At 33.3% G+C, this 24,360-nt stretch overlaps 2 protein-coding genes across 2 annotated transcripts; one reads left to right on the top strand and one right to left on the bottom strand.

Moving 5' to 3' along the window:
- Positions 1 to 1,790: 1,790 nt before the first annotated feature.
- Positions 1,791 to 8,143, top strand: LOC117918281 (calcium-transporting ATPase 2, plasma membrane-type-like). Its single transcript, XM_034834798.1, has 7 exons — positions 1,791 to 2,290; positions 3,111 to 3,165; positions 3,257 to 5,205; positions 5,309 to 5,467; positions 5,756 to 5,927; positions 6,046 to 6,344; positions 7,553 to 8,143. Exons 1-7 carry the CDS (start codon positions 2,114 to 2,116, stop codon positions 7,799 to 7,801), a joined length of 3,060 nt encoding a protein of 1,019 aa, XP_034690689.1. The 5' UTR covers positions 1,791 to 2,113; the 3' UTR covers positions 7,802 to 8,143.
- A 919-nt stretch (positions 8,144 to 9,062) lies between these two features.
- LOC117919403 lies at positions 9,063 to 15,067 on the bottom strand. Its single transcript, XM_034836593.1, has 5 exons — positions 13,995 to 15,067; positions 13,064 to 13,528; positions 11,894 to 12,961; positions 11,612 to 11,795; positions 9,063 to 10,159 (listed from the first exon to the last, which is right to left on the bottom strand). The coding sequence occupies exons 1-5, from the start codon at positions 15,039 to 15,041 to the stop codon at positions 9,177 to 9,179; spliced, it is 3,747 nt and encodes a 1,248-aa protein (XP_034692484.1). The 5' UTR covers positions 15,042 to 15,067; the 3' UTR covers positions 9,063 to 9,176.
- Between the last annotated feature and the right edge of the window lie 9,293 nt (positions 15,068 to 24,360).

Raw genomic sequence — 24,360 nt, 5'->3', positions numbered from 1 at the left:
TCAAATTCATTTTAGTTATTTTCCTTAATTATATAAATATTAAATAATTTTAAAATACATCAATTTTTAACTAATTTTAATTATATTTGATTTTTTTGTCTTTTTCACAGTAAAAATAAAATCTAAGAAAATAATTTTTCTTAACATTTTTTTTTCTTTTTATTATTTTTTTATAAAAAAAAATGTAGCATTTGGTTATGTTTATTTATTTTTACTCACTTTTCCTTTCCTTCAAAATTTTTTCCTTTTTTTCTTTATGGGAATAAAAAAAAGCCTTAAACTAAGTTTGATTATTGGAAAGTTGGAAAAAAATATGAAGGAAAGAAAATAGAAAAAAAGAAAAAAAGAAAATAAAAATAGATTTAAATTTAATAACTTATTTTTATCTATTAAAACAAGATTAAGTAATTTAACAACATATAAATTTCAAATTAACTTTAATTAAATGTGATTTTTTTATATATATTTTGTGAAACTAAATATAAGAAAACCATTTGTTTTTATAAATATTTTTTTTCCTAGGCTTTAGGTCATGTTTGGTTTTTTTGAAAGTATTAAAAAAATTACTAAAAAAAAATGATTTTCTCGTTATTTCAAGAAAAATATAAAAAAATAAAAATAAATAAAAATTGATGTATTTTTAAAATATTTAATATTTTTATTGATAGATTAAAATAAATTAAATGAATTTAAAATAAAAAATAAACAAGATTTATTGACTTTGATTTTTTTTTCTTCTACTCTTTATTCCCCTTCTTCACGTTTTCTCTTTAAATTTTCCTCCTTACTCTCTTTCCTTACATTTTCTTTTAAATTTTCCATAAATTTCCTCTTTATTCTCGATTCTTGCACCTTCTCGTAAGTTTTCAGTACACTTTTCTGGAAACCAATCATGATGAGCATTTTCCTGGAACCAACCGTGACCAAAGTAAACTGGAGGAGAGTTTCCTCGAAAGATTCCGTCCACAGGGAACGCCAACGCATTAAGACTTTCCTTAGAGGAGCCGGTGGGGAAAGACCGACCATTTTTATAGTTTGGACGGCAACGTGAAATGGAAGCCAAATTGAGTTGCAGGTTCGGGTACTCTGACGAGTTCTCTTAGACTAGACCAACATCATTCAAACCTCGTCATTCGTTAACGCGGATTCCTTCAATAAGTTTTAGCAGCCCCTTATAAAATTTCAAAATGTTTTTAGTGTTTTTGAAATTAGAAAGAACGAGAATACTTTCTGAATTATTGTCAAATACATTCTGAAATTAATGTTGTAACAAGTGATGGGAAACTCATCATGGGTCATAATCACAAGGACAAGGAAGCATAACCTGAGGTCAACTTTTGGTATGGCAAAGCATCTACCCATGTGGTTTCATTTCAACGCAAGCAACGACCTATAATAATCACACTTAACATTAAAAAAAAAAAAAATTAAGGTTGAAAATTATTTTTTATTTTTTTATAGAATAAAAATAAATTTTATGTGTGGTGTTTTATTTTTAATTATTTTATGTATTTATATAATTATTTTTTAAAATAATTTTTAGAAAATAAGTAAAAATAATTAAAAGATGTTATTTAAAAATATTTATTTTTATTTTTAAAAATAAAAACTATTTTTTAAAACAATTACTTGCCCTAAATTACTAATAATAATTTAGTTAAAATATAAAAGTATATTTTTGTCATAAAGACATCGTCAATAAATAAATGTAGGTCTTACAAGCGCGTAACCGCGTGGGGCCACCACTAGAGCAAATTTGAAATACCAACTCGTCAAGTAAGCGTTATGCCGGAATTGACTCGGGCAGTCGGTTCCATTTGCCGAAGAACTAGAAGAGCGGATCGTCTTCTTCGTCTTCCTCATAATTTCGTCTGTTTCGGATCTGAGCGGTAAATTTGTTGTATTCGTATATTACAATAAGATCGAGCGGGTGACGCGGTGGGGGTTTCTGCTGGTAGTTTCTGGGAATGTAAAGCGCACTTAGGAGGTAGGAGGCTTTAGAGAATTTTCTTGGTGGTTTCGTTTGGACGGGGGGGAAGGGTATTTGAATGAGGGAGGAGTGTGGTTGTGGAGGTAGAGAAACAAGTTACAAAAGCGATTACAAGAGCTAGTGATGGAAAGCTATTTGGACGAGAACTTCTCAGGCGTGAAGCCAAAGCATTCGTCGGATGAGGTGTTGCAGAGATGGAGGAATCTTTGCAGTGTTGTCAAGAACCCCAAGCGAAGGTTCCGCTTCACTGCCAACCTCTCCAAGCGTGGCGAGGCGGCTGCTATGCGCCGCACCAATCAGGTCTCCTCTCTAATTCATTACATTTGCCTTTTATTTGTAAATAAGCTCTCCTATTGGAAACCTAAATATTGGATTTGATCTGGAACTTGAATATGGGCATTTATTTTTTGGGAGGCTATGGGTTTTAAATCTCGTTCCTTTCTCAAACCCTTTGCAACAGCCGCTCCCAGTTTGTAACATCCTCCTAATCGTTTAGATATTGTGGGCCGCGAGAGGGTCTTAAAACGCGTTCCCAAACCGTTTAGATATTGTCGTTAGCGTGAGAGTCTTAAAACGCGTCTACAAGCAATTTTTTCACCCAATCCCACAACCTTCTGCACTCCATTTTTTTTTTTTTTTTAATAATAATTGTGAAGTAGAAGGATGCAAAGGTTCAGCTGAACGGAAACGGAAACGGAAATAGCGAGGATTAGGTTTCATTGAGTTGAGATGAAGATTCAAGATTATCTTGGGCACTAGGAAGTTACCAAAATATTTTGATAAACGTGGTCAAGTTTATCATGCCTCTTTCAAGATCATCTTAAACACTTAAAAACTACCAAAATCTTTTGAGTATTCAAGAATGATAGATGTGCTCAAGAATTAAAAACTACCAAAGCTTTGATTTCTCTCATTTGATTCCAGTTCTTACTTTCTCCCGTCATTCCTGGATTTATTGCTCAGTACTTTTATTTGCCCAAGTTGTTTTTCCAATGAACTTTTTAATTCTCAACTTCAGTGAAGAAGACTTTGCCAACACATAATATCTTTTTTACCATAACTATGAGAATTTGCCCTCTGTATTGTTAAGTGACTAACTCTTTTCTGCATTCATATGTAGGAGAAATTGAGAATTGCGGTATTGGTTTCCAAAGCAGCATTTCAATTTATCCAAGGTGAGCTTCTTCTGAAATCAATTATATCTAATATTTATTATGTTAAAACTTAAACGGTTCTCCAAATTGATTCCTCTTGGGATATTTGCAGGTGTACCTGTCAGCGACTATGTTGTACCTGAGGAAATCAAAGCTGCAGGTTTTCAGATTTGTGCTGATGAATTGGGATCCATTGTCGAAGGCCATGATGTAAAGAAGCTGAAAATTCATGGTGGGGTAGATGGTATTGCAGAAAAGCTATCCACAAGTACAACCAATGGGCTTACTGCCGACAATAAATTGCTGAATCACAGACAAGAGATTTATGGGATAAATAAATTCACTGAAACTCAAGCTCGAGGCTTCTTGGTATTTGTTTGGGAAGCCCTTCATGACATGACACTCATAATCCTTGCTGTGTGTGCGCTTGTGTCTCTGATAGTTGGCATTGCAATGGAAGGGTGGCCGGTGGGGGCCCATGATGGCCTTGGGATTGTTGCTAGTATCTTGTTGGTTGTGTTAGTCACGGCAACAAGTGATTATCGGCAATCTTTACAGTTTAGGGATTTGGACAAAGAGAAGAAGAAGATCTCCATTCAGGTCACAAGGAATGGATATAGGCACAAAATGTCGATATATGATTTGCTTCCTGGTGATATTGTGCATCTTTCTATTGGAGACCAGGTCCCTGCTGATGGACTTTTTGTTTCAGGATTTTGTGTGTCAATTGATGAATCAAGTTTAACTGGAGAGAGTGAACCAGTAATGGTAAGTGCAGAAAATCCTTTTCTGCTGTCTGGAACTAAGGTTCAAGATGGATCATGCAAGATGATGATTACTACTGTTGGAATGAGAACCCAATGGGGTAAATTGATGGCCACTCTTAGTGAAGGGGGAGATGATGAGACTCCATTGCAAGTTAAATTGAATGGAGTGGCAACCTTTATTGGGAAGATAGGCCTTTTCTTTGCTGTGGTGACATTTGCGGTTCTGGTTCAAGGATTGTTTAGCCGTAAACTGGGAGAGGGGACCCACAGGAGTTGGTCAGGAGATGATGCATTGGAAATGTTGGAATTCTTTGCCATTGCTGTTACAATTGTTGTTGTCGCAGTCCCTGAGGGGCTGCCTTTGGCTGTCACATTGAGCCTTGCTTTCGCAATGAAGAAGATGATGAATGACAAGGCACTCGTCCGCCATCTGGCAGCTTGTGAGACGATGGGTTCTGCAACATGTATCTGCAGTGACAAGACTGGGACTCTAACTACTAACCACATGACTGTTGTGAAATCATGCATTTGTATGAATGTGAAGGATGTGGACCGACAGAGCAATGCTTCTAGTTTCTGTTCTGAAATCCCAGATTCTACTGTGAAACTTCTGCTACAATCGATATTTAATAACTCTGGTGGAGAAGTCGTGATTAACAAAGAAGGGAAGCTTGAGATACTGGGATCGCCCACTGATGCTGCTTTGCTGGAGTTTGGATTGTTCCTTGGTGGAGACTTTCAAGGAGAGCGACAAGCACCCAAAATAATTAAGGTTGAGCCATTCAATTCAACAAAGAAGCGAATGGGTGTAGTGCTAGAACTTCCAGAAGGAGGTCTGCGAGCCCATACTAAAGGTGCTTCAGAAATTATTTTGGCTGCCTGTGACAAGATGATCGATTCTAATGGTGAGGTTGTTCCCCTTGATGAAGCATCTATTGACCATCTTAAGGCTACAATCAATCAATTTGCTAGTGAAGCACTTCGAACTCTATGCCTTGCCTATATGGAACTGGAGAATGGGTTTTCCCCCAATGATCCTATTCCTCTTTCGGGATATACCTGTATAGGTATTGTGGGTATCAAAGATCCTGTTCGCCCAGGTGTTAAGGAGTCCGTTGCAATTTGTCGCTCAGCTGGCATTACTGTAAGGATGGTTACAGGTGACAACATAAATACTGCCAAGGCTATTGCTAGAGAATGTGGAATTCTCACTGATGATGGTATAGCCATCGAAGGTCCAGATTTTAGAGAGAAGAGCGAAGAAGAATTGTTTGAACTAATTCCCAAAATTCAGGTCCTTCCTACATCTTTATCTTCAGAGCATGTTGAAACTAGAATACTAAAGTAGTAAGAATTGTTCATCTGATCTGTGAATACAATTTTTTTCCCCTCAATAGGTAATGGCTCGATCTTCACCTTTGGACAAGCATACACTGGTGAAACACTTAAGAACCACATTTGGTGAAGTTGTTGCTGTGACCGGTGATGGAACAAATGATGCACCAGCACTTCATGAGGCAGATATTGGGCTGGCAATGGGCATTGCTGGAACTGAGGTAAGTGTATTATGCCTTTCCTAATACAGCATTGACTGTACTGCTAATTGAAAAAATAGGCACGTGTACCTGCAATGAGCTAGTTGATAAGACTTATGTGGTCGGTTATCTTGATTGAAAAATCAGGGGAATTCATTCCATTATCTTTATTATTTTGGCATCTATTAGAGATGTGTATAGCTTAGATATAAATAAAAGTCATTGATACAATCTACAAATTCTCATTGTTTGCACTTCCTCCATTGTGAACAGTACCAAATTCTAATTAATTCTGTCCATGAACTTCAGGTGGCTAAAGAGAGTGCTGATGTAATCATCTTGGATGATAATTTCTCCACAATTGCGACTGTGGCCAAATGGGGACGTTCAGTCTACATAAATATTCAAAAATTTGTACAGTTCCAACTTACGGTTAATGTGGTTGCATTAATAGTCAACTTCTCTTCAGCTTGTTTGACAGGTAAGAAGACCCCATCTTGCTTCTTCCATTTCAAAGTTACTTCCTTGTTTTGTCAAATAAACTTCTTTTTTCTCCCTACATTTTTTTTTATTCCTTTTTTTTTTTTCAAACACTTCAGGAAATGCTCCTCTCACGGCTGTTCAGCTTCTGTGGGTCAACATGATCATGGATACACTGGGAGCTCTTGCATTAGCAACTGAGCCACCTACTGATGAATTAATGAAGAGAGCACCAGTTGGAAGAAGAGGAAATTTTATCAGTAATGTCATGTGGAGAAATATCCTAGGCCAGTCCCTATATCAGTTTCTGGTAATATGGTATCTTCAGGTAGAAGGGAAAGCACTATTTCAGCTCAATGGCCCTGATTCTGATCTGATCCTGAAGACACTTATTTTCAACTCATTTGTCTTCTGCCAGGTACTTTTGGAAGTCCTCTTTGTAAACTTTGTTTCAAGCATCTATGTGATAAATGAATGGTAGATTATGATAGGCAAGTTTAGCTTTTTTTTTTCATAACAGGTTCTGTTTGGTATTTCAAATTATGATTTAGAATTTATCTTATCACATGCATCCTATGAGTAAATTGACTTTGCCCAAATAAATTCTCATTTAAATGACTAGAGGTTGTGATGTAGAACAACTCTAGGATGGTTGCCTACACTCAAAAGTAGGTGGGTTAGGGTTTTAATTTTAGAGTATAAGAAGAGGAACAAGGAATGAAGCTTATGGTAGAGAAAAAAAGATGGAAACCTTAAAGTCTCACTAAGACCTTCAAGGAGTTTCACCTAGAAGAAAATCATTGGAGTCTTATCATTGAGGTTTGCAACAATTGCAATGAAAAAAATATAATATTATTAACATCAATCAATTCATCCTTTTGATTTATATCGATGAGCTTTATTTATAGGTTTTTTTAAGAAATCTAAAGTTCATTTGGATTCTAATAACTTATTATGACTCTAATTCTTATTATCTTGTAACCTAACTAGCTAATCCTAATTTGACTCAAACAAATAGTAATCATAATTTAATTCTAATTAATATTAATCCTAATTTAATTCCAAATAATACTAATCCTACTTTAATTGCAACTAATACAAATTCCCTTTCTTAAAGGACTGAGTTTTCCAAATTTATTATTATCCCTTCCTTCCCATGAGTTGCAAAAGAAACGGAAACATGTTCTTTCACTGTAAAGCATGAAAAGATAATATCGGGGCCCCTAGCCCATTTATCATATTAGGGATAACATTTTTATTTCCATTGTGTTCAATACCAGATAACTCAACAGGCTTAACCTGGCGTATTTTCTGAAAAATATGTTAATTTGGATTGACTTTCAGAAGATTGGAATTCATTACATTTACTATTTACAACTGAATATTTTCACTGGATCTTCTGCTGATTTGTTCCACTCCTTGTTAGGTTCTCAGTTCACCCATCTTCTTGATCACGTGAGAGGGCTATTAGATGAAAGCCTTTCCACTAATATGTCTACTAATTTATTTTCTGGTTTTTGACTATTAAACTCTTCTGAGGTGTCCTTTCTTAATTCAAGATATCTCAGTTTGTAGCCCTGTTGAGGACATCTAACTTATGAAAAGGATCATGGCTTAATTCTGCAGGTTTTCAATGAGATAAGCTCCCGAGAAATGGAGAAAATCAATGTATTCAAAGGCATACTGGATAACTATGTATTTGCTGCTGTTCTCACTTCCACCGTCTTTTTCCAGATCATAATCATCGAGTACCTGGGTACATATGCAAACACATCGCCTCTCACTCTATCCCAATGGTTCCTCAGTGTTTTTATTGGGTTCCTAGGCATGCCAATCGCTGCGGCCTTAAAGATGATCCCTGTGGCAAGTCAATGAGTGAGAGATGCTGATTTTTAAATTTTGTGCGCCTTTCCTTGGAATAGGGCTTATTGCATGTCTTGATGGGTTTAGAAACCTCAAAAGGTTGACTTGTCATTTTACAAGCATAACTGAACTCCAATTATTGTAAGATTCAACGTTTTCTTTGTTTTTATTAGCTTTTTGTGGAAACCTAAAGAAGAATAGGGTCCTCTGCTTGGCTGCAAGATGTAACTTCAGATGTTAGCATTTTATTTTTCAGTAATGGGAAATTCTTTTGTTAAGTTTCTTGTAATTTTATTCTGATACCATTTATCCTCTTTTGTTGTTTATGATTAGTGAAGGAAATTCTTTTGTTAAGTTTCTGGTATTTTGTTCTTGTGGTATTTACTATTTACTCTTCTTTATTCTTGTTTATAACTGCCAGTTCTAATTATTTCTAACTTGTGAATAATGTCTCAGTAGATTGCAATGGTTTTGTTTAGTTAAATGATTCCTAAGAAATGGTCATGGGCATGGAAATTTGTTGAAAATATCATAGGCAAATTCTAAAAAAACAAAATATTTAGTGAGACAAAATTGGTTAAAGAGATGAAAATTCATTAAAATTTATGAAAAATTGATTTTTTTTTATAAAGAAATGATAAAATAAATAATATTACACATTATATATATATATATATATATATATATATATATATATATATATATATATATATTGTTATGAGAATTGATAGAATTCGTAAATTTGTAATATTGGTCAACAAAAAATATGAATTTTAAAACTATTCTCATCAATACTAATGTAGGGATATATTTTGATACTGTGTTTGGTAAAGTTTAATATTTATTGTTTAATTATTTAATGTTTTAAGTTAATTTTGAATTAAGTTACATTTAAATTATTAATTTAAAATTTATTATTTAATTCTTATTTTAAGTATTAAAATTATTTAATAAAATTAACTTAAAACTTATTTTAAATTATTAAATTGATATATTTATTCTTATAAATTAAAAAGTAAAGGAAGTGGAATAATAATGAACATCATGAAATATGAAAAAAGATTATAGAGATAATTAAGACAAATGAAGATAAAAAGGTAAAATAAAAATATAAAATTAAGAATAAATTAATTATTTTTACTTAATATTTAAAATTATTTTTAACTTTTAAGTCATACTATTAAATTATTTTACTTAATACATTTAATTTGCTTAATGATTTAATTAAATCATTTTAAGTTATTAAGTTTGCTTATGAAACACCCACTAAACATGGCTGTCTAAAATATCACCGTTTCTCCATTCTAGGAAGTGTAATCCCCCTAACACATTACATGCTTTCTGCTTTATGTTTCACTACGGAAAGTTGTAGACATTAACTCCATATTTATTCTTCCATCTTAGAGGGTCCCTCGGATTCACAAGTATAATTGATCCAAATGGGTTCCAGAAGTGCCCTTGCTTTTTGTAATTTCTGCTGTCCATGTTCATTACCCCTTGGTTCCTCAACTTGTCTCTCAATTTCAGGATAGATGCCTTCCAGAGAAGCCAACATCATATCAAGTCCTCGCCACCCTCTATGTTCATGTCCCACTAATTTCACACAGACAAAGTGAAGGAGTCCCAATAACAACCCGAAGTCCTCTCTTTCCAGTGCAACAGCTGAAGCAGTCATGAAAATCTTCCCCACTGCATCTAATATACTGGAGTTTCCTCTCAGCAATAGAGTCATCATTCCTATAAGTTTCTTGAAGGACGAAAGTTTCCCTGGTTCTGAAACTCTTTCAGCCTCCTCATTTGGGCTGATATTAGTAAGCTCATCAAGCTCAATCTTCGCTAAGGTTGAGGTCCATGATGGTAATTGGAGTTCACTCTGTTCAGATTCAGTGAACTGTGTTCCTTCTTCTGAAGTTTGTTTCATTATGTGCCTAGCTCCTAATGCCAAAACCAAATCAGGTAGCCATGGCTTAAGAGCAGTAACAAGGCGTACTGCATAAACAGAACCCAAGTATGATTCAACTGAAATGATTAGATCAAGCAGGTAGTTGGCAAGATTGTAAGCTTCTGGTGGAGGTGTTGAAGCTTCATTGGTATTTGCAAGGACTAAATTGAGAAACTTGGCTGTGTAGGTTAAGGAGCTCTTCAGACACAGAAATGTGCCCCTCAAATCATCGTCATTGAACTGCAATTGGTCCTGAGAATGTTGCCTTATAATGGAGATAGTATATTGGATATAAATTGTTGTGAACTTTAAGAACCTTCCATCGTTAGAAACAAGTCTCATTGTAGCTGCATCAACAATGAACTTGAGCACTGCAGTGAGCATCTTCATCACATTTGATATCCTTTTTGGTTCAGAAAAAGTGGTTCCTACATAAAAGTTAAATAAATATATCAAATTCAGTCATAAAAGAAAGAAGTAAGAAAGATGCAATACAAAATTTTGGACATGAATATATAAAAATGGAAATTTATTTTTAGGAAGGAAAAAGACATAGTGCATATGCAGATGGTTGGAAATTAAAAGTTTATTCCTTTATTCCAAGACAATCAGGCTGTTAAAGACAGAGAGTTGATAGATAATGACATCCAAGATGTCTAAAACAGTGGAGACAAAGGTTTCCTCGCAGTTCAAAATGAACTATTGGCATCAAAATGGACAATCAGGAATATATGTGTTAACATGCACAAAGGCATAGCTTCAGTGCTAAAAACATTATGAAGATCCTAACCAAAAAGAAGAAGATATAGAGAGAAATTTTCCACTCCAATATTTTTACTCCATGGCGTGGCCATTAATATCGCCTTTCATTTCACCAAAATAATGTGGTTTGATCTATTCAAACTACATAAGCCCTTCAGGCTGTAAAAAATTGGTCTAAGAGTAACATTTTCCTGACTCAAATTAACTTCTAGTTTCTAGACTGTAGGGCTCTTCATTAGTACTCTAGATTTGAGCAATGCACATACCTGAAATTCCAATGCAGCAAATATTGGAATAAGAACTCTTGCAAGCTGGAGAAACCCAGTGGTGGATCATAGTGCTCAGGTTGGGATGAGATGAGATGTGCTAAACAAAAATGCATGGAACACGATATGCTGAATTCAATATCATTAGGATAAGGTATAGCACATGGGATATATAAGCAGGAGAAGAAGTTGAGAAGAAAAAGTGTGGGCCCAGGTGGCTATCAGTGGGCCGATTTTTCAGTGATTTGATATTTTGCTTTTGTTTCAAGGTTTAGTGTCAAAAGTGGGGGAAGACTATTTTCAATTTCACGTGTGAGAGGAGATGGGGGACACCGAAGAGAAAAAAATGGGATACAAGCTCAAGTAATATTACAGAAGATAGACTCAATGGATATTGTCATCTGCCCATCATGCACCTATATTCTAGTAAGAGTTTGGAATCATTCTTAAAGGTTGGGTGTGTAACTATAGCTTCTTTCATAAGGTTTATTGCTATATGGTACATTGGTATCAGCTTTCCCAAAGATCTAACAGTAGCCGTGACATGAAAAAATGAAATAAGAAGCTTTTCCATTTGAGCTTGTGCATTACCTAGATTTAGAGTAAAAAATACTTCTATCATTCAATTAAATAGTAACAGTATCTTCTGAGTGCCAATTTAGAAGTGTGAAATTGTGCCCTTCCAACAGTACTTACCACCATCACTTGTGCTAGAAGGATCTGTTTGAGGTTGTGCATGACCTAGATTTAGAGTAAAAGGTACTTCTCATCCTATCATTCAATTAAATAGTAATAGTATCTTCTGAGTGCCAGTTTAGAAGTGTGAAATTGTGCCCTTCCAACAATACTTACCACCATCACTTGTGCTACAAGGATCTGTTTGAGGTTCTCTAAGCTTTTGCCGACAAGAATTAGCCGCCTTCTTATGATCCTTCTTACGTTCTGATGGCAGTTTTGCAGACTTTCCTGCATCACCTGCTTGAAATAGTTTCTCTATACAACTGAATAGATGATACATAGTCTGCTCCAAAACTGTCTGCAGAAAAAGAGCAAGAAATAGCAGTTCAAACCTATCAGTAACCATGAAAATATTAGTATACCAACAAAAAACCGTGTAAGATTAATATCACTTGCCTCCAGTGATGATGATCTTGAAAAATGAAATCCCTCATTCTTAGCACCCATTGAGCTGATATTTTGAAGAGTCAAATGCAGAGCAAGAGATGAATATGCCAAGATTGGAGTTGTATCCATATGTTCATAATTCATACAATGCACGATGCTGACTTCAGAAATGACCTTTAAAGCGAAGAATGCTGACTCTAGAGTTTTAGACCTTAATGTAGCTATTCGAGTGCCCTCAGACTTAATCAAGTCTATTATTTGCCAAGCTACACCTACAGCATTTGGATAAGCCTCCTCAAATATGGATGTGGACATATTGGGCAATTTTTTTCCACTAACATGCTTCTCTTTAGCTGAAATTTTGAAAGAGGACTTAGTTTTCTTCCGTTTCACTGAAGGAACACATTGCTTTGGCATCTCAGTGCCAAATTTGGTATGGCACCCATAGGCAGCTTTCTGCAAGAGTCTTGTTAGGACATCAAACATATCATCAAACCAATCACAAGAAAGCATTAGCTTGTGGACAGACCTCACTTCTTCTTGCCTTTCTGTATTTTCAGATAAACCACTACAATCTGTGACTAGGCCCATGCATTCTTCAACAAACTCAGCGGCATCATCAGGAGAGATGGAGGAAATAATGTTGACTACAGAAGATTGAGCAGGCCCTGTTTCCGCAGCAGTAAACAAGCGCTTCAGTTTTCCACCAGAAAACAACTCTTTAAGGGCAGTTATGTACAATGGCTCAGTCACTAGGTTGTTGCAAAGGTATGCAGCACCAACAAGTAAACTCTCAATCTGATCGCCCTGCAGCTTTTTTGGTGACAGGACCAAACTGATGAAAACTTTGACAAGTTCCAAGAGAGACTTCATAGATGCCCCTTCTGATAGAGCAAATTCACAAAACCGTGCTCCAGCTTTGGGGGACCTTTTTATAAGTGTGACACAGCGCTTGCATGCTTCTTCAGGAGTCACTTTGGAAGGAAAATATGATGGAATTAAAAGTTTTGTGATTTTCTGAGCAACAGGTGGCTGATCATCTGCAAGTGTTGATAATAATACATCTAAGCCCACGACCTGCAGCAAGAAACAAAGAATAATCAATAACCAATAAGAAGAAGGGCATATAAAATGGCCAAAGCAGATACAAAATTCACATTTTAAGAGAGCATTCTATACCTTATGAAACTGGAAAGTTCGGATATCCCTTAGAAGAAGAAGGAGATCAGCAATAGCAACTCTTACAGAAAGAGCAGGATCCAGAATCAGATGCCCCAGTCTTGGTAGAAGCACTTTAAGAATTTCATGAGATTGGGGATTACCAAGCAAATACATAATACCATTCAATGTAGAAAGCCTGACTTCATTGCATTTATCAGACGACATGTCATCAAAAATTTTGGTGATCATCTTTGTAATGGTTGAAGAAGGAATAATTTCCCAAAACAAATGAAGGATGCGACAGGATCCTTCAACTGCAACGACTCTAATTTCTGGACAATCATCTGAGAGTAATCTCTCCAATAAAAAGAACTGTTTATCAAGCATTGTATCTTTAGTTTCTTTCGTTGCATCAGGATCTTCGAGAGGGAATGAGTCTAAAAGCAAATGCAATGAATTTAACCGAACATTTGAGTTGGCAACCTGCCACAAAAAGCACAGGAGAATTGAAGAGTATCTACATATAACAAGTTTGATACACTAAGTAACACAGTTCACTCTCTTATTAAGAGTAATTTCTCCCTTACAGTCTCTGCTGAGCCATCAGAAAGATGCGAGAGAGAGAGAGAGAGAGAGAGATTTTTTAGCAGCAACAATCACAATAAGGGAATATGCAATTGAACAATTACAATAAAGGATATGGGTATTTTTCCTTTTCCTGTATTCTCTTGGTGATCACTACATACCATCTGTGTTCATGGGTTGTAAGTACTTTTCTTTTTCCTTTATCCTCTAGGGAAAGAAATGCAAGAAATATGCAATCAAACAAGGACATAATACCAAACATATCCTAAGACTGGCATATACATTATCTCATTATAGGCTATACAGCTCATGTCTACTCTCTTCAAAACATCATGGGTGTTATAAGGTAAAGGCGATTAATTACCTGTAGTGACCGAAATATCACAGGCTCAGTCAGTCGAAAAAGAAGTTTCTCGACCCCATTGGTGGTTCTTTGGTTTACGAATCCTCCCAGAACCCTCCTAATGGAGGCAGCCAATGCTCCAGAATTAGCATGTATTGCGCCTTCAATCAACCCCTGCAGAAACCCATTCTCAATTTCATTCCGCGATTCCCCTTCAACATGCTTCCAGGCCTGAAAAACAATATCCCCATATGTCTCCAACATTGACTTCCTCCCAAACGGAATCTGAGATCGAATCATCGCCAATGCTTCTTTTACAAGCTGACGGCTTAACCCGAACATAAAGGTGACGAACTTCCTTCCATCCTCGGTCTTCAGATAGAGGGGCGTAATGACACACCTTATCATCAAAAGCTTCAAATCCTCGATACTCTCATCCTCAAAATCAAACAGCGCAAACGCCTCGCGCAGCATGTACACTCTATGCACATCAACCTTCTTCTTCAGAGTCAACGACCTTGACAGCAAAAACGGGAGAGATTGTGAAATTAGAGTCTCTCTCCCCACCAACCCGTCCTTCCACCACTCCTCACACAAATTCGCAATCTCCGACAACAAAACCGAATCCGACTCAAAGAGAATCAAATTATCGTGCAACACCTGGACTGCCGGCAACAAGTCCGCCGGAGAAAACGTGTTCTTGGGGTGCGAAACGCATAAAAACGCGATGTGCGAAAGAACCTGAAGATCTTGAAGTACTCCAGATTCGTGATTTTCTTCGACTTCTTCGTCCCTAGTCTTAGCCTGCCTAGAAGATCTCCGGCGACGCTTTGTCGGCGGCGAGGGAGGAGACTTTCCGGAGTCTCGAAGGTTCTGAAAGGAAGCGATGGAGTGAGAAATGGAGTTATGGAGAGAGGGAGGGAGAGAAGAAGAGAGAGGTGAGGAGGGGGTGATGCCATGAATTAAGCTCTTGAGAGAGGCTTTTGCTGACCTCAACCCTAGCTTTGTAGCAGAGGAGAGGAAGGACTCCGGCGACGCTTGGAGAGAGGATCGAAGCCTCTTGTCCATGGGAGGGGTGGTTTGGGAATTTTGATGTTCTCTTCGGCTTCCCCTTTAGAGTGAGTTTTTGAATATGGCAGGAGAGAGGTGAGAGAAGGAGAACGTCACTTGCCGGTGATGCGTTCTGAATGACGGGCCAATTAAAGGTGTGAGTGTGGTGGAGAATGAGGACTTTGAAACGACTTCGACCTCGTCGTTTTACTCTTGTTAAAGCTGTGATTTGCCTGTCTTTTTTAATGGATCGCCAATACCGTATATATATCTTATAAATTTCGAATTCGTTGATGGCGCGCTATAGTCGTACCCTCAATCACCCGAATTGAGGATCAAAGAGTTAACGTACATTTAAGCTTAGGTATGGGATGCCGAATCATTAATTTCCAGAAAATACTTGTCTAAAAATGTGATAAATCATATAGTAATTATTTTCCAAAAAATTAAGGTTATATCTTCCCAAAATGTATCAAGAAAAAAAATATTAAGGTTATGTTTGGCTTCCAGGAAATTTGAGGGAAAATATGAACGAAATAAAATAAGGAAAAAAAAGCTAAGAAGAGAAAAAAGTGTAAAAAAAAAAAAAAAGTTTATGTTGTAAAATAAAGTGAGAGAAAAAGAAAGCAAGAAAGAGATAATATATTGCATGAGAAAACTCTGTTGAATTTTATTAGGGATCCTTCCATTTTATAGGGAGTTATACAAGATATTTATGGATGATCATTCACGAGTTGTTATAGTGGTACAAAATCTCATATTTTATAACATTCCCCATTGGATGATCATAAGAATATGCCTTATTAAAACCTTACTAGGAAAAACCCTAGTGAAGGAAAAATAGTATAATATTCTTTTGGATAACTACAACTGCCTTGTTAAAAACCTTGCTAGTAAAACCAATGAGACAAAACATGGACGAAGGAAAAAAGAGTGCAGTGTAGTGATATTCTTACCAATCAACTCCCCCTCATGTTGACATCATTATATTTTCTCTAGTAGCACATCATAGAGATCTTTGAGTCGACGTATTCCAATGAGTTTTTTTAGTATTGCAGTTGACAATGCCTTTGTGAATATATTTACTAAATTGTCACTTGATTTTATTCGTCGAATAACAATTTCATCACTCTTCCGGGGTTAATGAAAGTAAAAGACTTGAGCAATATATGCTTAATTCTATCACCCTTAATGTATCATTCTTTAATTTGTGCAATGCATGCAACATTATTAACTTGGTAGCATTACCTCTGGTGGAGGGTAGTTCGCATGTTTCCATTATTTGCTTGATTGATATCCACGATATTGTCGTACCACCATATATAAATACATACCTCATTTGAGATCGAGCTTTGTGGGGGTCTGAAAGATAGTTAATATCTACATATTTAAGCAATTAAGATTCTGATCCTTCATAATAATAAACTCATGTTATTGTAGTACATGATTGACTTTATTCTAATGTCTCTGAGTTGGTGTAGAACTATATCTCATAAGTAAATTAACAAGGAATACAACACATGGTCGTGTATAATTTGCAAGATTCATCGGTGTACTAATAATATTGTAATATGGTACTTCTGGACCAAGTAGTTCTTCATTATCTTCTTTAGGACAAAAGAGATCATTTTTTACTTTAAGTTAATGAACTATCATCAGAGAATTTAATGGATGTGATTTATCCATATGAAAGTGTTTCAAAACTTTCTTAATGTATATTGATTGATGTACTAAAACTCCATTTGAAAATGCTCGATCTGCAAGCCGAGACAAAATTTTGTTTTTCCAAGATCTTTCATCTCAAATTCCTTTTTCAAGTAATTTGTTGTTCTTGTGAACTCTTCAAGAGTTCCAACAAGATTTAAGTCATTAACATACACTACAATAATTGCAAATTCGATTTTTGATTTCTTAATGAAGATGCATGGGCATATAGGGTTATTCATATACCCTTCTTTTAGCAAGTATTCGCTAAGACGATAGTACCACATGCGTCCAGATTGCTTTAATGCATACAAGGATCATTGTAACTTGATTGAGTACATGCTACGAGGCTTTGTACAATTTGCTTCAAACAATTTAAATCCTTCAGGGATTTTCATGTATATATCATTATCCATGGGTCCATATGAATATGTTATAATAACATCCATCAGACGCATATCTAGTCATTCTTAGACTGTCAAACTAATTAAGAAATGAAATGTGATTGCGTCCATGACGGGAGAGTATGTTTTCTCGTAGTCAATACCAAGTCTCTATGAGAAACCTTGTGCTTACTAATCACGCTTTATATCTTATGATCTCATTATTCTCATTGTGTTTTCGTACAAATACCTATTTGTACCCAACAGACTTTACATCTTCAGGTGTTTGGACTATAGGTCCAAAAACTTTTCGTTTTGTTAATGAGTTTAACTATACTTGCATACATTTTTTCCATTTTGGCCAATCATTTCTATGTCAGCATTCTTCCACATTTCGTGGTTCAGGACCTTCATCATTTTCTTATGATATTAGAGGCCACTTGGAAAACAAAAATATTGTTAATAATAATATTATTTTGATCTCATTTTTCTCTCGTGTATACATAACTTATTGAGATTTCACAATTTTTAGATACTTGTGTCTTTTCAGGAGCTTCTCGTTCAATATATACCTTTTCAGGGGCTTATTGTTTGATATGTGCCTCTTCAAGGGCTTCTTGTTCAATATGTGCCTCTTTGCATTATTTGAGCCTCTTCTGGGATTATATGTTTATCAATTTTAAACTGATCAATCATTTTGATGGCCTCTTTTAGAGTGTTAAGTTTTTCTTGGGTTCTCATTTTTCGGAGAGTTACATCTTTTGAGCCGACAGGTCTACCACGCTTCAGGCATATCTTAGATTCATTTGTTAATTGTCCTACATGGACATCAATCCGTGCTGAAGTATTTGTAGCCGAGATATATGACTTTGAAACTTTCTTTGTATCAATGAATGCATCTGGTAATTGATTTGCAAGATTTTGCAAATAAATAATTTTTTAAACTTCTAGTTCACATTGATTGGTACGAGGATCAAGATAAGTCAAAGGCAATGCATTCCGAATGATTTCACATCGTTATTCTAGAATTGGCTATTCTCCTCCTAACGGTGAGAAAATTGTCTCATTAAAATGATAATTCGCACAACATGTCATTCTACCTTTTAAGTGTATAGGTAGATTAGTCACTAAATAAAAACTTTTGGTTTTATAATGTACATCCATACGACCTTTTACCCTAAGGGACCAAGTTGGTCTTATAAGATTCTTCTGGATCTAGCATCGTATAAAGTGTCATTCACATGGAATCAAATACTGCTAGTGACATGGTATAAGCTTTTCTGGAGCCTTTAATTAGGTTTCTATCATGTGATATAGTATTAACATGGTTTATCATCAATGTTGTGCAATTAATGAGACAAAAGTTTCATCAAAGTAACAAGTTATAAAACATTGTCATAAAGACTTCGTCTTTATAGAGTTTAAGAAATATTATCATAGAGAAATAGTTAAAATCAATGGAAAAATATTAGTCATCGATGATGACTTAATAAGTTGTGTAAAAGTAATGAGAGCATATATAACACAATAAAACAAATATGAAAATATAATTTAAAGTTATATATTTATTAAATAATCTCACACATTTGATTTTGTAAGTGTGAAGCAATTTATACATGAAATAACGAGGAAGTATTTCAATAATCACACTAATTGTAGTGATATATCAATACTTTTATTCAAAATATTATTATGATTTAAATCAATGTGCAAAAATTAATTCATAAATCAAAATTTCAAGAAAACATATCGTGATTTAAAACATCTTATTGTCTTAAAACTTTAATTGAAATACTACAAATTCATTTGAACATATATGTAAAAATATAACATAATATATTGAGAACAATAGTTGAACCTATTGTAATTTCAAAATTATTTGGATAATGAAATTATTGCATTAATAAAAATACCATATGTGGCAATGTACAATAATATATATTATTTTATATAACTCAAAAATTTTGAATCATAAAAACATGTCTTAAAGAAAATTGACATGCAAAATCAATTTATTAATCATATGACCAAGTCATATATTTCACATGTATCCAAAAAAATCTCAATTTTCTAAATCAAAAGATTATTGTGTATTAAACAACTAGAATAAAAAAAAATATTCCAAACAATCACCTCTAATACAAAAATATCATACTTTCATGCAATCCAAAATTCCACATTTATATGTAAAAAAAAATTCTACCAATAACATTATAACATATAATAATAGGAGTTCATAAAAACTATCAAATACTTACTTGTTTATATATTATCAAATACTTACTTGTTTGTATAACTTGATATACATAATATTAATCTTTTGATAATATGTAAATATTATCTATATGTTTGTTATTATGGCTTCAGGTTATAGTATATTTCATTATAATTTCTGGTATATAAACTTCATAAATTTGTACAAAATTATTAGTTAACAATTTTGTTTTCTATAGCTTCTAGCTATAAGAAAGTACATATTAACAACTTTGGCATAACATTTGATTAACACAAAGAATATTAATTTTCTTATTTTCATAACTTCGGGTTATGAATAATAATATTTATATAACTTCTGGTTATATAACAAAATTTAAAAAAATTATGTATCTTCTAGGTACATAGTTATTCATTGATAATTTTGTTTTGTATAACTTTTGGTTATACAAGAGAATTATAAATTGTATGCATAGCTTCTCACTATGAAACAATTGTTAATAAAAATTGTTTTCCATAATTCATGTTGTGAAAGATAAGTGAATACGAAATAAAAATTAAAAACCAATATTTTTCATAACTTTGAGTTATGATTATTTTGTTAAAACAAGAAAATATTCAAATTTGTACATAACTTAAGACTATGAACTATTTGTGTATAACTTCTAGTTACAAAATATAATTAAAAGAAATTAAAAGTTAATATCTTTCATAGTTTCAAGCTATGATTATTTTGTCAGGACAAGAAAATATTTAAATTTGTACATAGCTTCAGGCTATGAACTGTTTTTTATATAAATTTGTGTATAACTTTAAGTTATGAACTATTCATTTTATAGCTTCCGACTATAATATTATTTTGTATAACTTCCACTTATACTGTATAATTAAAAATAAATAATTAGAGATCATATACATAACTTTTGGTTATGTATTTATAATTTTGTAATTTTCCCATAACTTTTGGTTATAGGGATTGCACATATTTTTCATAATTTCTGGTTATTAATTTACCCTATAATTTATAATTTATCCCATAACTTCTGGTTATAGAAATTGTACATATTTATGCATTTGAATAAAATAAGTGAAAATAGAGAGTCAAATGATAATAAAGTAGAAAATTATGATATAAATTTATCACATACCTTTTATGAGAAAGAAGAGAAAATGGCATTTTCTAAATAAAGAAAAATCTTTCTATTATTTTTATAGAAACTATTCGTACTTGTTGGCAGATCGGAGGGTTGGCCGCGTCCATCAACTCCTTTTGTATTCGCTCGTGGGCGCTTGGGTGAATGCACTATAAGGTTAGGGTATGCGCATTTCCTACAAGCAATTGCTTTTAGGAGAGTTGGTAGCACCTGAGGTCCTACAAGTGGTATCAGAACCGAGGTCACGAGTTCGAACCCCAGGGGTGTCGCTGGAGGGGAGATTGTTGGCAGATCAGAGGGTTGGCCCGTGGAGCCTTTAAGGGTTCTTCCATTTTATAGGGAGTTATACAAGATATTTATGAATGATCATCCACAAGTTACCATAGTGGTACAAAATCTCATATTTTATAACAATTTAAATTTAATAAATTATTTTTATATATTTTTTAATTTTATTTTACTTATTTCTCTTTATTATATAAAAATAAAATAATTTAAGTATATATAATTTTTTTTTTTACAAATGTTAATTATATTTGATTTTCTTTTGCATTTTTTTTTATGGTGAAACAAAAATAATTTTCCTTAGCACTTTTTTTTTTCCTTAATACTTTTTAAGGATGAAAATATCAGTATTGATAGATATAATAGTAATTTGATTTTACGGATGTGTCGGGAGGTGAATATTTTGACACAAAAATATTGGTGGTTGACAGTTGATTAAAACTTGTGAAAAACATTAATAAATGATATAAAAAGTAATAATAGATATTTTGAAATTGTTTTGTTAAAAAATTGATATATATATATATATATATATATATATGATATAATTTATCATATTCGATAATAATGTGTTGATAAAAAATATGAATTTTATAAATATACATTCATTATTAAGTTATATTAAATATTATTTGAAAATAATATTGTAAGATTTGATTATAATATATCTAATTTTAAAATATATTTAATATTAAAAATTCTACTTAAATAAAAATTTTAATATGATATATGTATAATTTTTTAAAATATTTTTTATATTTAATAAATATATAAATGATATAAAAAATACCAATTAAAAAATTATCATGATAAGCTTTATATTTTTTGTAATCAATTAAATACAATTTAAAAATAAAATAATTAGAATTAATTAATTTATTAATGTACTCTTTTAATATTTTTTAAGAATGAAATTTAATATATATATTGTTTGATCATATATAACATAGAAGGTAATCTTGCTAGAGTGGTTGTCATGGATCACTTGGAACCTTTTGATGATTACATTTGGTTGATGTGAAATGATAGAATAAGAAATGCATATTCTACATATCATATTCCATTGAAGAAATATGTAGGATATAGTTTCTAATGGAATATGATATTCTTAAATATATATGTATCTTATAAACATGATATTTAAAGGTAGTATATCTAATGAAATATATTATATTATATTATGTTTGTATTTAATATGTGAAATGAATAAAAAATATGAAATATATATTATTTTTAATATTTAAAATAAAAATTATATCACATTCAAATTTTGATTTTTGAGGCTTGACTAGGTTTGGCTAATCAACGAAAATATGGATATATGACCAATCAATGAAAATATTGATATAATATTGATAAAACTTCAACAATATTTCACAATTTTTTCTTGAAATGTCTTTGATACTTTCCAAAAACCAAATACAACATAAAACAAAAAGTGATTTTTTTCTACTAAATTTCATATTTATCTTTTTTGGTTCTTTTGGCTTCTTTGTTGTATTTATGAAATCCATTTTCACCAACTATTTTTACAATAAAATTTTGTATATTTAAAATTATGTATAATAAACAAAAATTTCAAATATACAAAAAAATCTCAATAATTATGTTACAATGGTGAAGACTCTCATTCTCTTATCAATTATGGTTTCTCTTTAACAAAACTCTAAATCATAAGAGGGGTTAAATATAATAGGGATAAACACATTATTCAATAAACAAATAAATAAAAATATCTTGAATATGTTGCCCTCTTCAACCCTTCCGGGCTTGATTCCGATATCCTTTACATTGCACAACAAAACTGATTGAAACTTTACAATCCCACACTTTCACCATATTCCTAAAAGCACCAAATTCTCTCATTATTAGTGAGACTCAACATTCTCCGCATTGGCACCCAACAACGTGTGTTGAACCATTGCGTTGTAGTCAAATGGATTTGCGAAGCATCTCCATTAAGTTCAATGGGATTAGACTCTTCAATGAAATGAATATATTCTTAAACTTTTATCATTATAAATATTTTTTTAATGAATTAAAATTGTGTATTTATTATTTTTGTAATTATCTTATAAGCATTATTGGATTTACACGAGGGCCGAGGAGGCTTTTGCCCCTATCCAACCTTCACTGCACCTTCATCGCTTGGAAGAAACCATGCTCCCAACCTTGAAAAGCTAAGTGAGTTATGAATTAATGATTTGATATATACAATCAATATTAAAATTATTGATAGATTTTTAACGAATTTTTTTTATCGGTATTTTAAATCTTTTCAAACTATTGGAATTGAATTTGGGTGTTAAGTGAGTTGAAAATTTACATATGATACACATAACACGATAAGATTTTCTTGGAACTATTTAAATATGATTGAATGAACTTAACAAACATAGAATAGACTCGAATAATTTACAGAGACAAATTACCAGTCATTTATTGTAATCAATTACTAAGATGCCACCCATACCCGAAATGAGAAGGTGAAGAACAATGACTGTTTGGGTTAGAATAGTAATGGAATGGTATGATTTGACAAATCAATAGTCTCCGAGGAATATTTTTTTGTACAAAGGGAAGGAGGGCCAAGCAGCTGGCAGGCATACAAGGAGCCATAGCCATAGACCCATCTTGTAGCAGGCCGGGTGATAGTAACTGTGGGCTAAAGAACAATGTTGTACAATGCCAGACTGGAAATTCTGTGATCCAAATGAAGGGTTGCAGAGGGGTGGAGCCTTTTCCACACCAGTTTGCCATCAAACTTAACCCCAAATCCAAATAAACAAGGGGTCTCTTCTTAACTTCATCATGGTGGGTCGGGTCCTACAGCCATCAATTGAATTGGGATCAAGTACCAACATTTACCTTTTACTCGAAAAGTGAAAACAGAGGTTTACAATTTAGGCCGATGGTTCATTTCGAGTTGACCTATGAAAAATTAAAAGCTATTTATCAAGTTAATAACACAAAAAGTTCATTAATTTTTATAATATCAAACATCATAAGGTAAATGGCCCGTACCTATTGTTTGTACATATTTTTAGATTGCATTATTTATATTGTTCTACTTCGAACGTATTAGTTTGTCATTGTACATATTCAACGGTCTGAATCTTTTGTTCATTAGATATCATTATATTACCTTAGCATTTTCAAAAGATAAAATATGATAGGATGGTTTGCTACACATTTTCACAACATTTGCCCTGTAAAATCCTTGGCATGGTTGAACATGCTAGGGTAGCATCCAAAAAACCTTAGAAACAAGTCAGGATTCATGATGTTGTGTTGTGTTTTAGCCCCCATTCAGTTTGGTGGACTATCCTATCAAACATTTGGGTCTCATTTGAAGTGAAGTTGCACTTGAGAGAAGAATCAGCAAAGGAACTCCTCGTAGATTTCCTCAATGACTTTGCTTTTTGATTTGATTTATTTTTATTTTTGTTGGGGATGGATGAGCCCACAGACTGATGAAAGTTAACAGCAAAAGGGAAGCTTCCCTCTAATCCAAAGGCAACACCAGGACATTCAATCAAATCCAATCACATTCATCTTTACACACTTTTTGATTGGCCCAAATGCAGCACAGATGTG

The sequence above is a fragment of the Vitis riparia genome, chromosome 7, assembly GCF_004353265.1.
Source record: "Vitis riparia cultivar Riparia Gloire de Montpellier isolate 1030 chromosome 7, EGFV_Vit.rip_1.0, whole genome shotgun sequence".
Taxonomy (NCBI): Eukaryota; Viridiplantae; Streptophyta; class Magnoliopsida; order Vitales; family Vitaceae; genus Vitis; species Vitis riparia.
This window is presented reverse-complemented; position numbering and strand designations above follow the sequence as displayed.